Raw genomic sequence first — 14801 nt, 5'->3', positions numbered from 1 at the left:
AGAAGAAAAACTGCATTTGTTTACTGACAGAAAAACAGGAAAGTCTGAGGAAGGATGGCAGCTGAAACCCAGTCAGGCAAAATAGTTTCTAACCATTAGAAAAAAAACAATTTTCCTTTTATTAGTGTAAAAACTCCAACATGGGAGCACCAAGAGGTGGTCAGTTTTAAGAACTTAACGTATTCAGTGTAAGCAAAGTAAATTTTCATTATGGTTAAATTTTGCTAATAATTTTGCAAAAGACATTTTATTCCTAGATAACATAAAATGAGACAACTGCAGTGTAGAAAATACAGTCATTTCTTGTTCTGGCTTATCTCGCAGTGTTTAAAGAGCCCAATAATGCCTCTTTAGGTTCCTTCAAGGCCTCAGTGAGACGAACCTCTCTTATCTTGTTTAATTTGGAGCTGTCTTCAGTAGTCAGAGTCAAGGCTCTGGCATTGACGTAGATGCATATAAAGTGCAGCCCTGTTTCAGCTCCGCACCGTCTCTTTGCTGCGATGCACGGCCAGAGCTGAACCAGACCCCTCCGCCGAGACCCTCCCAACGCAGCTATGGCTTGGTATTTGTGCCTGCTCGTTTTTGTGGCCGTGGGCCTGGCTGTGCTCGCCTGGCACCTGAAAGTCAAGTCCTCGCGTGGCCCCCAGGAGCCTCCCCACCTCCCAGCGCTGCCCTTGATTGGCAGCCTGCTGAGTCTGCGAAGCCCACATGCTCCCCATGTGCTCTTCAAGGAACTGCAGAAAAAGTACGGACAGACGTACTCTCTGATGATGGGCTCCCACAGGGTCGTCATCGTCAACCAGCGCGTTCACGCCAAAGAAGTCCTGCTGAAGAGGGGCAAAGTGTTTGCAGGGAGACCCAGAACTGTAGGTATAGTTCTACTGAAATGCCTTCAGCTTCTTCGCTGCTTCGTCAGTGGTAATCTTTGCCCTTTGTTTGCTTTTGTTTTCCATCTATCTTGTGTGCGTGGAAAAGGTGACCACAGATATTCTGACCAGAGATGGGAAAGACATTGCCTTTGGAGACTACAGTGCTGCCTGGAGGTTCCACAGGAAAATAGTGCATGGGGCGCTTTGCATGTTTGGAGAGGGTTCTGCCTCCCTGGAGAGGATCAGTGAGTACGATTCACCCCACAGCACTGCTAATATGTTACTGTCACAAACTATGAGGGAAATGCCTAAAAGATACCAGGAGTCTCATTAAATACCTGATAAACTCACCACATGGACTTTATTACTTCCGTTTGTGTGGTGGACAAAAGTAAGAATGTCATTTTGAGTAGAAGTAATGCTTTCGTTGATAAGTGTGGTTAGATCATATGTTACAACAGTCCACCAAAAGGGAAGTACATTTCAAAGCAGCTGCGTCATTTGTGCAAAAGTCAAACGTGGGAAAGTTTTTATAAAGTACCGAAGGAACTAACCCCACCGCCACGACCACGACAGAGCTGCAGAGTTTCTCAACAAATGTTTCAATGTGAAAAACAGACAACATAAAAAGAACAGGTCTGGTGACTATTTGGTGAAATTCAAACTGTATGATACAGCAAAAACATTACAGTTTCGCAGAATTAAAACACATTTTAAAATGTACTGCATTCTTTATTTGCTTTTATTTAAAAGCAGAAATGCAAACACATTTATGACTGTTGCTTAAATAATAGCAGGTACTGCCATAATGACAATAATACTATAGGCATAAAATATTTCAAATACATACAACAGTACATAGAGGGTGTGGAAATATGCTGGTAGTCACTCTGTTTAAAATCAGCTTTTTTATGGATATACAACACTGACTTGAAATCGTTTTTGTCATCAGCTGTTAGCCATTTTGTTTTTATTATTATTTAGAAAAAGGTTAAAATTTATGCTAATTACAATCATTAAGGTTAAATTAGGAACAAAAACTTAACTGAGTTACAGCCTTTTTTTTATTAGTAAAAGTTGTGGCAGCCATCTTGAATTGGGTTGACTCCAAAAGTTGGTTACTTTCTAAAAGTTTTGTTAAAATTAGTTATTCTGCTAACCAACAGACAAACAAACACAACAGCGGCAACTACGTGATCAACCGCCATGACCCGCTATGTGCAATAGAACCATAAAGATAACTTAGCATTTGTCTAAATAAGTTCTAGGAAGTAGTTATAAAAAACCTCAAATGTATTATCTGGAAGGCTGAAATGTAATCTGTTGACATTGCTGTGATCAATTCCTTCTGTTAGGCTTGAATATTCAAAGAAAATAGGGTCACTTTTATTATTATTATGTGCCCTCACTGGCTTGCACCTCTAAATATGAGGTAATTTTGTTTACAATGAAGTATTTGAGTGTCCCAGCATAAGTCTGTGGATGAGAATATTGCTATCTGCTTTTTGTAAAGGAACATTAGAAGCCTCACAGGTTATTGCTCGCTAGTTAAGCTTCTGTAGCTATCCTGAAACAGGGTGTTTGTTTGTTTTTTCTTTTATTTTGTTTTATGGTCACTGCTAATGCTAATTTTTGTAGCTTGTTGCAAATGTTGGCTTGAAATTAATGTTGCCTCCAAAAAAGAGATGGGTGTCATTCCATTGGTTGACAAGCCATGGCTGGCTGGGTTGTTTGCTTTTTGAAAGGCTGTACAAATAGTTGACATCATCTTCTTTTAAAAAGCAGAAAAGTTTAGGGGAATTTTCCTCTCTTCCACTGCACACTGGTGAGTTACACCTTGCAACAAGTAGAGGAGGGGGGAGCACTCACACTGTCTCTGTTAGGTCATTAAAAGGTATTTAAACTGCAAGAATGGTATGACAAAAAAATCTACATGAGTAGATCAAATGAAGCAAGATCTTGCTGCTCTTGTGACAAATATATAGAAAGAGATTTTAAGATTACCATTTGTGATTCACCTGACAGATAAAACTTACTTGTAACAATAGGCAACAACAAGGTTCAAGTAGGTCTTGGATGATAGAGGGTTAAAAATAATGACAAAAATGGAATTGGAGGGTTCCATGCCTGTGCTTTGCATGGAGCCTCAAAAAAAGACTAAATTCACAAATGATTTTAACAAAACTTACATGCATTAGTTACTTTGCAGCAATCATCCCACCCAAATGATACTGTCTCATCTGAATAACTGCAACCAAGGTTAAAGTATTAGTAAATAATTGGTTTAGAACCACTTCAAATTCAATTCAGTTCAAGCAGAAACAACAAAGATATTAAGATATTCAAGTTTTTTCTAATGCATCTATGGAACAACTGAAGTAACTGAAGGTGCGACACCCTCTGTGTTGTGTTCACAGTCTCTGCAGAGGCTCAGTCTCTATGTCAGACCATGTCAGAGGCAGCAGCTGTTGGACTGCCACTGGATCTGTCTCCGGAGTTGACCCGGGCTGTCACCAATGTCGTCTGCTCCCTCTGCTTCAACTCGTCTTACTGCCGCGGAGACCCAGAGTTCGAAGCTATGCTGCGCTACAGCCAGGGCATCGTGGACACGGTGGCTAAAGACAGCCTTGTGGACATCTTCCCCTGGTTACAGGTTGGTCTACGGGACCACTACGGAAAGAAACACTTAAGGCACACTTTTAATGTGACAAATGGAGCCATAAACAGAAAGACAATGGAACATAAATGATTTTTAACAGCTCTTTATAGCCAATAAATAAATAAATAAATGTCATTGATTCTATGCCAAAAGGCTTCCTACAATAGGACCAAAAAATAATCACAGGGCAAAGAAAGTCTACGGTCTTTTAATTCTAAGGTTTTGCAAGACATAATAAAAATGATCTGATTTTTAAATTAAGTTATTTAAATCTAATCTCAAGTGTACAAAAACACACAACAGATTCCATCATCTCATTATTTATTAAACAAAAACAAAATGGAAGCACTGTGTGTGAAGTACACCCGTTAATTCAATAACTTGTAGAACTACCTTTAGCTGCAATAACTCCCAGCAATGGTTTTCTGTAAGATTGTATCCGTCTCTCAAATGGTTGTGGAGGAATTCCGGCCCACTCTTATTTAAAACATTGCTTCAGTGTATTTAGGTTTGCAGACATTTATTTCTGCACACCTCTTTTAAGGTCCTATTACAGCATTTCACTCAGGTTGAGGTCTAAACTTTGACTGGACCTTTGCAGCACTTTTCTTTTTGAGCCGTTCTGTTGTAGATCAGCTGCTGTGTTTGGGATCATTGTTCTGTTTCATCCTGATCCAGTTTGGTCCGAGTTTCAGCTGTCAGACAGATGGTCTCATATTTGACTCCAGAATCCTTTGGTTTACAGAGGAGTTCATCATCACCGCTCCACCTCTGTGCTTGACAGCTGGTATGATGTGTTTGAGCTGATCTGCTGTGTTTGGTTTTCTCCAAACATGGGGCTGTGCATTATGGGTAAAATCTTTATTCTGGTCTCAGCTGTTCAAAGGACATTTTTCCAGATATTTTATGATTCGTTCAGCTGAAACTTTACATTTAAATTGTGGCATTGTGTTAACACACACCTGTTTGCTCCTAGAGGTGATCACACTGATGATAATCGATTAATCAATATACCTGTCTGCTACTTCTCCTCCTAAATGTTATGGAAGCAGCAAGGGTGGACTTAGTTTTTCACAGCCAGCTTTTCTGTTTTGATATAGTTTTTGTTTGAGGTTAGATTTTAATAATTTTAGAACCTGGTAAAAAGCAGATCATTTTATTATGTCCTAATATGTAAACATACAGACGTGAAAGAGGATGGACTGTTTTTCCCATGACTCTGTAGCTTGTGGTTAGAACAAAGTAATAACAAGAAAGGAAGTCAATTACAGAAAAAAAAATATCTCTCTCTCTCTCTCTCTCTATATATATATATATATATATATATATATATATATCAGTGTCCATTTTTAATTTCTTTAGTCAAATCTGAGAAGAAGTTTAAAGGGCAATTCCTAACAGTAAGAGTTTTGACCGGTTGGAATCTACACATTCTTTCATGAAAGATGATGAATTTTAATAAATGTAATGCATTTTTTATGTTTAAAATTTACTTCACAAATTTTTAAGCTGAAGCAGAAGAAGATATTTATAAAACAAGTCCAGCTCAGTTTTAGATGGAGAAATATTACCCTAGTAATATTTAAGGATGTCAATGTGTATTGTAGATAGTTGTGTGTTTGTATATTGTATTGTGATAATAAATGTGTGACATTTCTCCTTTTGCCACAGATATTTCCCAATGCAGACCTGCGACTTCTAAAACAGTGTGTTGCAATCAGAGACAAACTTCTACAGAAGAAGTACGAAGAGCACAAGGTACAGTCTACGATACTAACACTAAAGCTGTGCTGCTGCTAATTACAGAAAAATACATTTAAAGGTGGTACACTGGTCAGTACATGAAGGAAAAGAACTGACCAGATCATTCGATTCAAATTAATTGGTTGACAGGATTTATATGAAAAACTATGCAGTGCTGCCACAAAATGAGAGCCAGGGGTGAAATAGCCATCCCTATAAATAAGTTTACTTATTTTATTATAGATAACATAAGTTATCTATAACTTTTGTACCATGGGCAGCACAGCTGTGCGGTGGTTAGAGCTGTCACCTCACAGATAGAAGTTTGCAGAATCACCTCCTGTGGGGATCTTTCTGTGTGGAGTTTGCATTTTCTCCCTGTGTATGTGTGGGTTTTCTCCTGGTTTCCCCCAACATACTAAAAACAAGCATGTTAGTTTAGCTGATAACTCTAAATTGTCCTGAGGTGTGACTGAGAACATGAATGGTTGTCTGTCTCGTTTGTCTCTATGTGTCCACATTTGATGGACTTGCAACCTGTTCAGGGTGTCCCCCGCCTCTCGCACAGTGACTGGAGATAAGCACTGAATGGACCCTGAATGGAAAGCGGGTAAAAAAAAAATGGATGGGTGGATGTTATTGTAAAGATGTTTGGACTGATGAAGTTCTCTTTTCAGTCCTAACACTTTTATTTATAGGAAGGCAGTAAAAAATCCAAAGCAGCTACAGGTTTTAAGCTCTGTTCTCTTCAAGAAAACAATGCTACCAAATGTCTTTATTTTGTCTTTTAAGAGTGTAAAAGTGAACTAGAAGTACATGATTTAAAAACATAAACTCTAATAATGAAGTTCATGATCAGGTCCAATACTGAAATTTGTTTTTCAAACTACTTCTAAAAATGGCTGCTGTGGTTGCCTGAGTTGATTATAAACATGGTACGAAGACTCAGCTAAACTGCACCATTAGGTTCTCTTTTCTATTAATAGGCTACATTTTCCTAAAGCAAACCCCATGAAATCCTTTTGTTTATTCTGATTATGATGATCCTGTATACTGACATTGTTCCTCCTCCCAGGCAGACTACAGTGACCATATGCAGAGAGACCTGTTGGATGCCCTGCTGAGAGCCAAACGCAGTGCTGAAAACAACAACACGGCAGAAATTAGTGCAGAGTCCGTGGGCCTCAGTGATGACCACCTCCTCATGACGGTGGGAGACATCTTTGGGGCCGGTGTTGAAACCACCACGACTGTACTCAAATGGGCGGTTACCTACCTCATCCATTACCCAGAGGTAATGCCGAAGCTACAGCAGTGTGTAGAAGACATGATTATTTTCTCTTTCAAATCCTTTTTCTGCTTTAATCACAGCCACAAGCCACTATTGTGCTACGCTTGCTTGCTGTTCAGTTTGCGTGGTTACCATTTCAGACCCATGTGTTTTAAGCTGCAGCTCTTCTGTTTGTCCTGTAGATGTCAGCTTGTGGCTACACTGAAATTTCTGAGGGTTATATGGACTCTTAGTCCCACTATGGAGCTATTATAAGGACCTGCGTTTGCTTTCGCACCACCAGGGGAACTCTGTGACTGCACAACATTCAGCAATATTGCTACTCGTGCACATGATATTCACTATCAACAACAAGGATGTTGCAGGGATGTGACTGAAAAAAAAGATATCTGAAAACTGCTGAGGTAACAAAAGGTACCCCTTAAAGTGAACCAACCATACTGTCAAGTCTGACTTCAAACTACAGACACCACAACTGGACTGGGGCATAATTTCCCAACCTGAAATGGTTTAAAAAGGAGTCCCCCTAAAGGTGAAGCCACCATGCTTTTGTCCCTTCCTCCCCAACCATTTGAGCTATGATTACAAAAGAAGTTTTTATTTTGAAACATCAGTTGTGAGACGATTCACACCAGACTATGACACACACACACACACCAGAAGTTGTTTGCAGCCCAACCAACTACAACCTCAACACAGGTTGCATTTTAGGTCCAACCCCTAAAGCAGGGTTGTCCAATCCTGGTCCTCGAGGGCCACTATCCTGCATGTTTTCCTTGTTTTCCTGCTCCAGCACACCTGATTCAGTGGTTAAATCACCTCTTCATGTTCTGCAGAAGCCTGTTAATCACCCATTGATTCACATCAGGTTTGTTGGAGCAGAGAAACAAGGAAAACCTGCAGAACAGTGGCCCTCGAGGACCAGGATTGGATACCGCTGCCCTAAAGAACTGAGCAAGGGTTCCTCGCTCATCTAAGGAATGACAATGATAAACTGTTAACAAATATATGTATGATCCATTATGTTCTTTTTCTTGGCCACTGACATGGTCTAGAATCAGAATATTCTACTTACCGTACTGTAGCTACCAACAACTCCTCTGTGTACCAAGGTCCTTGTCGTCAATGCTGTCTGCAATTAATCTACGTGACCAGGAGTCCATTCTCTTTTGAGCCAAGAAAGTGCTTACTCTCAAGCAGAAGACCTGACTAATGTGGTTACAGAGACTATGAACGGCCACATTAACGTCAGTGCCAAAACATAAATTAGACAAACTACCTCAAATTGCTTAAAGGACTGTGAAGTGGTCCCATGCGGAGCTTTGCATCCTTAAAGTAGAAACTACTTAACTTTTGTAGTCTTAAAGTCTTAAATTCTTAAAGTTCACCCCATTGTATTTGTGTCGCAGTAATAAATATGCAGTGTTAAATAGAACTTGCATGGTGCTGTATGATTGTAGCCAAATAAATTCATATTTTTCTGCGTTAACATCCAAGAGCAGAGAAAGTCTACATGTTTATAAAAAAAATTCAGAATTTTGATTTATTAGACATTTGAAAATTAATCAGCTTTTAATGCATTACCATAATATTTCAGACTGAAGTGTTTTTGTTTTGTGCTTTAAGGTGCAGAGGCGTATCCAGGAGGAGCTGGACACTAAGATTGGGGTGGACCGGTACCCCCAGCTCAGTGACAGAGGAAGTCTTCCCTACCTGGAGGCAACTATCAGGGAGGTGTTACGGATCCGTCCTGTAGCTCCTTTGTTTTTCCCCCATGTGGCCCTCAGTGACACCAGGTAGGGGCCTAAACCAAAGCAAGGATTTTAACCCAGCACACATGATATCAGATAGAGCATTGTTTCTGTGAGAGATAATATTTCTGTTCTCTCTGTAGCATTGGAGATTTCAAAGTGAGAAAGGGAACTCGGGTCATCATCAACTTGTGGTCACTGCATCATGACGAAGAGGAGTGGGACAAGCCTGAGCTTTTTGACCCAGGTGGGAAAATGAAAACATGACTTTTAGATAGCTAATATTTTTGACTTTCACAGCCTAAGAAGTAGCTGTTTTAGAATCAATTTATCTTTTCAGATGTGGGAAAAAAAACAACTTTCCTTAGGATTATACAGATCTTACCTAAAGGTGATATTTACAGTTGTAGTGAAAGGTTTGCATCCACTCATTATGGGTTTTAATGTCATATTGATTTTGGAGAGATTTTGGAAAGATTTATTTTAACCATTTTTTTTCCAAGGTGGAATGATGATACATCTTACAACTTCAATGATTTTTAAAAACAAGAATTAGGTGCATAGGTTTGATATTTATGATGGGTTTTCTCTAATCTACACAGGGTCAAACCTATACATGCAGGCTCAAATACGCAAGCATACACCCCTAATATTTGGTTAAATGTCCCTTAGTAAGTTGGTTTTTGTTTTCATCAACAAGCTTCTGGCATAATTCTGCCTCAATATTTGACCACTTTTCAAGGCAGAATTGGTAGAGTTCATTTAAATTGTTGGTTTTTTTGTCACGGACTTGGCTTTTAATCATAATCCACAAACCTTCTATGTGGTTGAGGTCGGGGCTTTGGGAAGGCCATTAAAGAAGTTTAATGCTAGCCTGCTTTATCCAATCAGAAAGCAGTTTAAATTTATATTTAGGATCATTGGCCTATTGGAACACCCTAGTGTGTCCAAGTTTCAACCATCTAGCTGTTGATTTGACATGTACATGAAGAATTTGGAGGTAGTTCATCTTATCGTTCAGTCTTTCTTGTGTAACGAACCAGTACCACTGGCAGCACAGCGGCCCTACAGCATGATGCTACCTCCCTCATGCTTGACAGTTAATACAGTGTTCTTAGGTTTGAAAGTTTCCCATGACTCCTTCGAATGTACTTCTTGTCAAACTCAATCATTGTTTCAACTGACCATAAGACTTTTCTTCAGATGGCATTGACCTTGTTCATGTGGAGAGCTGAAATTTTAGTCAAGCTTGAAGGTGTCACTTTTGGGGCAGGGGCTTCTTTCTTGGTCAGCACCCTCTCAGTCCATGATGTAAAAACTGGCTTGACTGGAACAGGGACACTAGTGTTTCAGCTGTTTCCAGTTCATGGCAGGCTGTAGCCTTGGGTTAATCCTGAACATGCAGTTTTCTTTCATGTGAGAGTGACCGATGAGTATTTGCCAATTCAGTGAGCTCTGTCAAACAAATTCTTTTTATCTTGAGAATATATAAGCTGCAGTCAATCAATTAACAGGCATTAACCGAGTTAAAAGACATTTTTGAACCACCACCATTCATTAAAACATTTACACATACGTCTGTCCGTATCTGAGGCTGTACGAATAATTTTGATCCTGTGTGCATTTGAGAAAATCTACAATAAATTCAAACTTGTGCACCCAATTCTTGTTTGCAAATGTCATTTAAGTTTTGTTTTCCATAGTCATTCCACCCTGGAAAAAGAACAATTCAGAAAAATCATTAAAAGCCCCAAATAATGTGACATTATTTCCCATGAGGATTGGATGTAAACTCATGAACTAAAGTGTATGATGTGTGCCCAATGACGTTTAAAGTCAAAATTTCTTTTTTATGGCAAAAAAAAAGGCAGCAGGAGCATCCAGATAAGTCTGACTACCTCAACCTCACCATTCTTATCTCCACCACAATCCAATACAGCTGCCCACAAAAAAAGCAACAAAATCTAAGAACTAGTATTTCTTGAAAGAAGGCATGTTTAAGTCTTAAACAAACATTTTAGCTGATCTGTTAGCACTCAGAGTATGTGTTGGGGATGACTGTCAGCCACCACCACACAAAATTTTAGCTCAATATTTGAATCAGTTTGACCCTCACAAGTTATCAGTTATAGATGTGTATTCAATAACTGCTTTCTGAGAGTTTTATTGAAATCTAGTCAGTGTTTCAGAAGATATTTTACTAACAAACAGACAAACTAACACACACAGACAGGAAATTGAATGATTTTCTGCCTTTCAAAGTAGGGATAGCTACACAGCTGCAGTAATGAACCATTTATTAGTAAATCTGTACAAATATCATAAAACTATCCAACCTCTATGAAAGTTATATCACAGCACTGATGAATCCTTCTGTTTTTACTCTTCAGGTCGGTTTTTGAACAGCGAAGGCACAGGCCTGACCGTCCCGTCGTCCAGCTACCTGCCATTCGGCGCAGGGATCCGGGTGTGTTTGGGTGAGGCTTTGGCCAAAATGGAGCTGTTCCTCTTTTTGTCCTGGATCCTGCAGCGCTTTACTCTCTCTGTCCCACCAAACCACTCTCTTCCCAGTCTGGAGGGCAAGTTTGGTGTGGTCCTCCAGCCAGTCAAGTACAAGGTGACAGCTACACCCAGACCGGGCTGGGAACAACCCAAGGACAAGGCGTGCTGAGAGGGAGGGGTCCAGTGTTCTCTATGGCTCTCTGCTGTGAGCACAGAGTGAGCGGGCATCGTCACTACCAAGCAATAATAAAAATAAAAAAAAAAAGAAAAAACAGTAAAAAGCACATTGGACATAGAATGTTTGTTTTACCATATTTATTTTTCCTTTGCAAAAAAAAAGCCAACCTGTCTGATGTGCAATAATTGAACAAGTAATTCCAACTGCTATACAGTCATGGGAAAAATAAAGTCTTTCAATTCTAGTGTTCTCTGTATCAGGACATGATAAAAATAATGATCTGGTCTTTACCAAGTTCTAAAGTTACTCATATTTTACTTCAAGTGAACAAAAACACACAACCGATTCCACCGTGTCATTATTTATTGAACAAAAACTAAGTCAAAAGGGAAAGGTTGTGTGTGTCCACCCCATGATAATAGCTTGTAGAATCTGAGTATTTGTTTTCTGCATGATTTTCTCAGTCTCTGATGTCATTGTGGAAAAATATTGGCCCATTTTTTTTTTCAACATTGCTTCAGTTCATTGAGGTTTACTGACATTACTGTCTGCACAGCTCTCTTCAAGTCCCACCATAGCATTTCAATCAGGTTGAGGTCTGGACCGTTGCAACACCTTGTTTCTTTTCTTTTTGAGCCGTTCTGCTGTAGATCAGCTGCCGTGTTTTGGCATCATTGTTCTGTTGCATCATGACCCAGTTTGTAGACTAGGGTCTGTAGAGTCTGAGATGGAGCTTTTGGGATTTTTGTCATTTCTCTGAGCATTGCATGGTCTTACCTTGGGGTGAACTAGCTGGGACATCCATCTCAAGGAAGAGAAGGCAGTTGTCACAAATGTTTTCAAATAATCTTTGTCACTATAAAATGATGGAAAAGATCTTTAATCCTTCCTAGATTGACAGGCAGAAACAGTTGCTTCTCTGAGGCCATTGCTGGTGTCCTTCCTCCTTGGCATTGTGATAACACACGGCTGTTTGCTCCAGACCAGCAGACTTTTAGAGCTGTGGTCACATTTGCTGATGATCAGTTATTGAAATGCATTTGATTAGCAGCATGAAAATGAAAGAGGATGAACTTTTTTCCCCTATGACCGTACAATATTTGAGTGAACAAACTGAGGTTAAAGGTGTGACAACAGAAAGAAAGGCAGATTTACCTAATTTTAAAAAAAGAAGCAATGTTATTACAAGATTTATTGTAAAATAGTTTTAATAGAAGCATTTGTATCATGTTTGGATTTGAATAATCTTGTTTTAGTACATTCATGTTTTTAGTTCTTACTTTTGCATTTATTATTGAATGTTTTGAACTCTGTCTTTTAAAATCTGTATTAAAAACATGTAAAATGAGATATATAACAATGTTTCCACAAGTGAGCTTATCTGACAGTGTGTGAAGCAAAAATACCTGGCATAAGCCAAGGTGGACAAGGTGTACAAATATGTGATGCTTGCAGATTGTCAGCATTTAGTTTTGCTGTTGTGCACATTTTCTTTTTTTAATGTCAAGCTAGTTTTTTGTTTGTTTGTTATTTAGTTATAATTAGACGTAAGTGGGAAAGAGAGGTTCTATGTAGCAAATGTTTCCAACACATTTATTCACCTGTTTGTTTATTTTTCAGCCATGCTGTTTCACATTATGCATACATAGGCAAAATTTTGTTTGGGTTATTGTTGTTTTAATTTATGTTTTAATTATTTTCTTATTCTCCGCTTGCTGTGTTTGTTCCACTTTCTAACATGCATATGTATTTAGCATTTGTAAATAAAAAAATCAATAAATACCACAAAATAATACGACATCCAACCTCCTTAACATGTGTACGTAAACGTCTGATTGCAACTCAGCATAAAGCTGACGTGAATCAGCACTGTTCAGATGCAGGTGGTGTTCCGTGTAGACGGATGGAGGAGCCTAGTCGTAATTATTTGAGGCTGAACAGCTCATCGGTCTCTGTTGCAATATAGACAGAAAAATGAGGAAGCAGCACAAGCTATGGGATGGGTTCACAGCTGTTTGGCGAGGCTGAGAAAGCTCGCCATTCACCATTCAAAGAACAAGAGAAAAAGATAAAGTCATAGGCCATGAGAAGTTTATTCATGACAAAAACATCAAAACTTACTTTTTTTTTTTTGAGGAAAACAGAATAAATTTCATAAGATTAAAAACGTTCGGACAGGGACTTTAAAAACGCTCGTACAAGCCATCTGTCTGTATCGCATCATGACGTGGACCATAAGTAAAGTTCTTTATGGGCTTTTGCTCTAACTTAGCAATATATTAATCTATTTCAGAGTATTAAAGAGGAAAAGTGTCAGTCAAATCACATTTACACTCATCCCAATTGTTTTGTTTTTTTTCAGAAAAGCCCAAAGAAGAAGCTGCTGATAAGTGAGGTGAATCTTTGAGAATGGAGCATAATTAAGCCTCATTTTGTAACCTAAAAAAAATGGAATTTGGGGTATTTTATCCTCTCAGTGAGGTGTACTATTGCTGGCATCTGGGTGGTGGTTGAAGTGCAAGAAGCAGAACCAAAATCATTAAAGAAAATAACAGTGACAGTATCATATAATAAAAAAAACAAGTCAAACAAAGTAAAGTTACTACCAGCCAGTCTATCCATGGGGTAATTCGAAAGGCTTTCATTTCTGAACATACACATTTTTACAGTGTTTATATTTTTACCACAGGTGTTATTGGTTTTTATCTGGTAATTGCAGGTGTGCAGTAGGAGTGCAACTGTACATGTATTTGTACTGACCGTCACGGTACAGACGTCAGAGTCCGGTGCACCCAATCATATGAAGGCGACCTATCTAGATGAGGAACACATATATATATTTTTTTTTTAATTTGCTGTTTGCTAACTGCCACAAAAGAATATGAGTAACATAAGAGACTATTTAAAACACCATAGGCTGAAACAAAATAAAAATGGCTCATTCTGACGAAACAGGATGTATGGTAAGCTAAAGAAGTCATATTTCAAGTATGGCAAGCCAAAAGGGTCATAATTCATGTGCTTTGAAATGTTTTCTAGAATCTAATAAAGCATTAAAATACGCCACCAAGCTTGTATTTATCACCACCTGTGTCTGAATAACCCATTAAGTTTCTCACCTGTTAAAAATGTTACTTGTTTTGGAAATAAATGCTATGTATTGCCTTTTATTGTGTATCAAGTTCAGGGCAAACGAACTGAAACAAGTACTCCCTTTTTCGTAGTATTTCCTTAACAGAAAGACGCCTTTCAGTTTGGAAGTTTATCCAACTTTTTAAACAACATAGACTGTAAGACACCATTTACAGTTTAAATTGGACAAAAAAGACAGTACAGCAGGACTTTTTTTTAATTACCAGCTGATAAATCCTAACTTTCTGTACACTTGGGGAAGGTTATTGTCTTTATAAAATAAGACAAAAGTATTTGTTTCTTTCTCCTGTTGTACCAAACCGTGACTCTGAAGTACACTATATTGCCAAAAGTATTCGCCCGTCCCCCTTCACACTTGAGTGACAGTTCATTCCTAATCCATAGGGTTTAATTTGATGTTGGCCCACCCTTTGCAACTACAACAGCTTCAACTCTTCTGGGAAGGCTTTCCACAAGGTTTAGGAGTGTTTATAGGAATATTTCACCATTCGCATTTGTGAGGTCAGACACTAATGTTGGACAGAAGGCCTGGCTCTCAGTCTCTGCTCTAACTCATCCCAAAGGTGTTCTATCAGATAGATAGATAGATAGACCCACTGATTGTCACACACCTGAGTGTGCGAAATTTGTTCTCCGCATCTGGCCCATCCCCTGA

General features: G+C 38.8%; 1 protein-coding gene across 1 annotated transcript; it reads left to right on the top strand.

Moving 5' to 3' along the window:
* The first annotated feature begins 335 nt into the window (after window positions 1-335).
* Window positions 336-10985, top strand: LOC108239115 (steroid 17-alpha-hydroxylase/17,20 lyase). Its single transcript, XM_017421624.3, has 8 exons — window positions 336-866; window positions 976-1114; window positions 3287-3522; window positions 5200-5286; window positions 6347-6565; window positions 8189-8358; window positions 8457-8560; window positions 10704-10985. Exons 1-8 carry the CDS (start codon window positions 555-557, stop codon window positions 10982-10984), a joined length of 1548 nt encoding a protein of 515 aa, XP_017277113.1. The 5' UTR covers window positions 336-554; the 3' UTR covers window position 10985.
* Window positions 10986-14801: the final 3816 nt, after the last annotated feature.

Source organism: Kryptolebias marmoratus, linkage group LG22, assembly GCF_001649575.2.
Source record: "Kryptolebias marmoratus isolate JLee-2015 linkage group LG22, ASM164957v2, whole genome shotgun sequence".
NCBI lineage: Eukaryota > Metazoa > Chordata > Actinopteri > Cyprinodontiformes > Rivulidae > Kryptolebias > Kryptolebias marmoratus.
The sequence above is the reverse complement of the archived record's forward strand: the minus strand, read 5'-3'. Positions and strand labels throughout refer to the sequence as shown.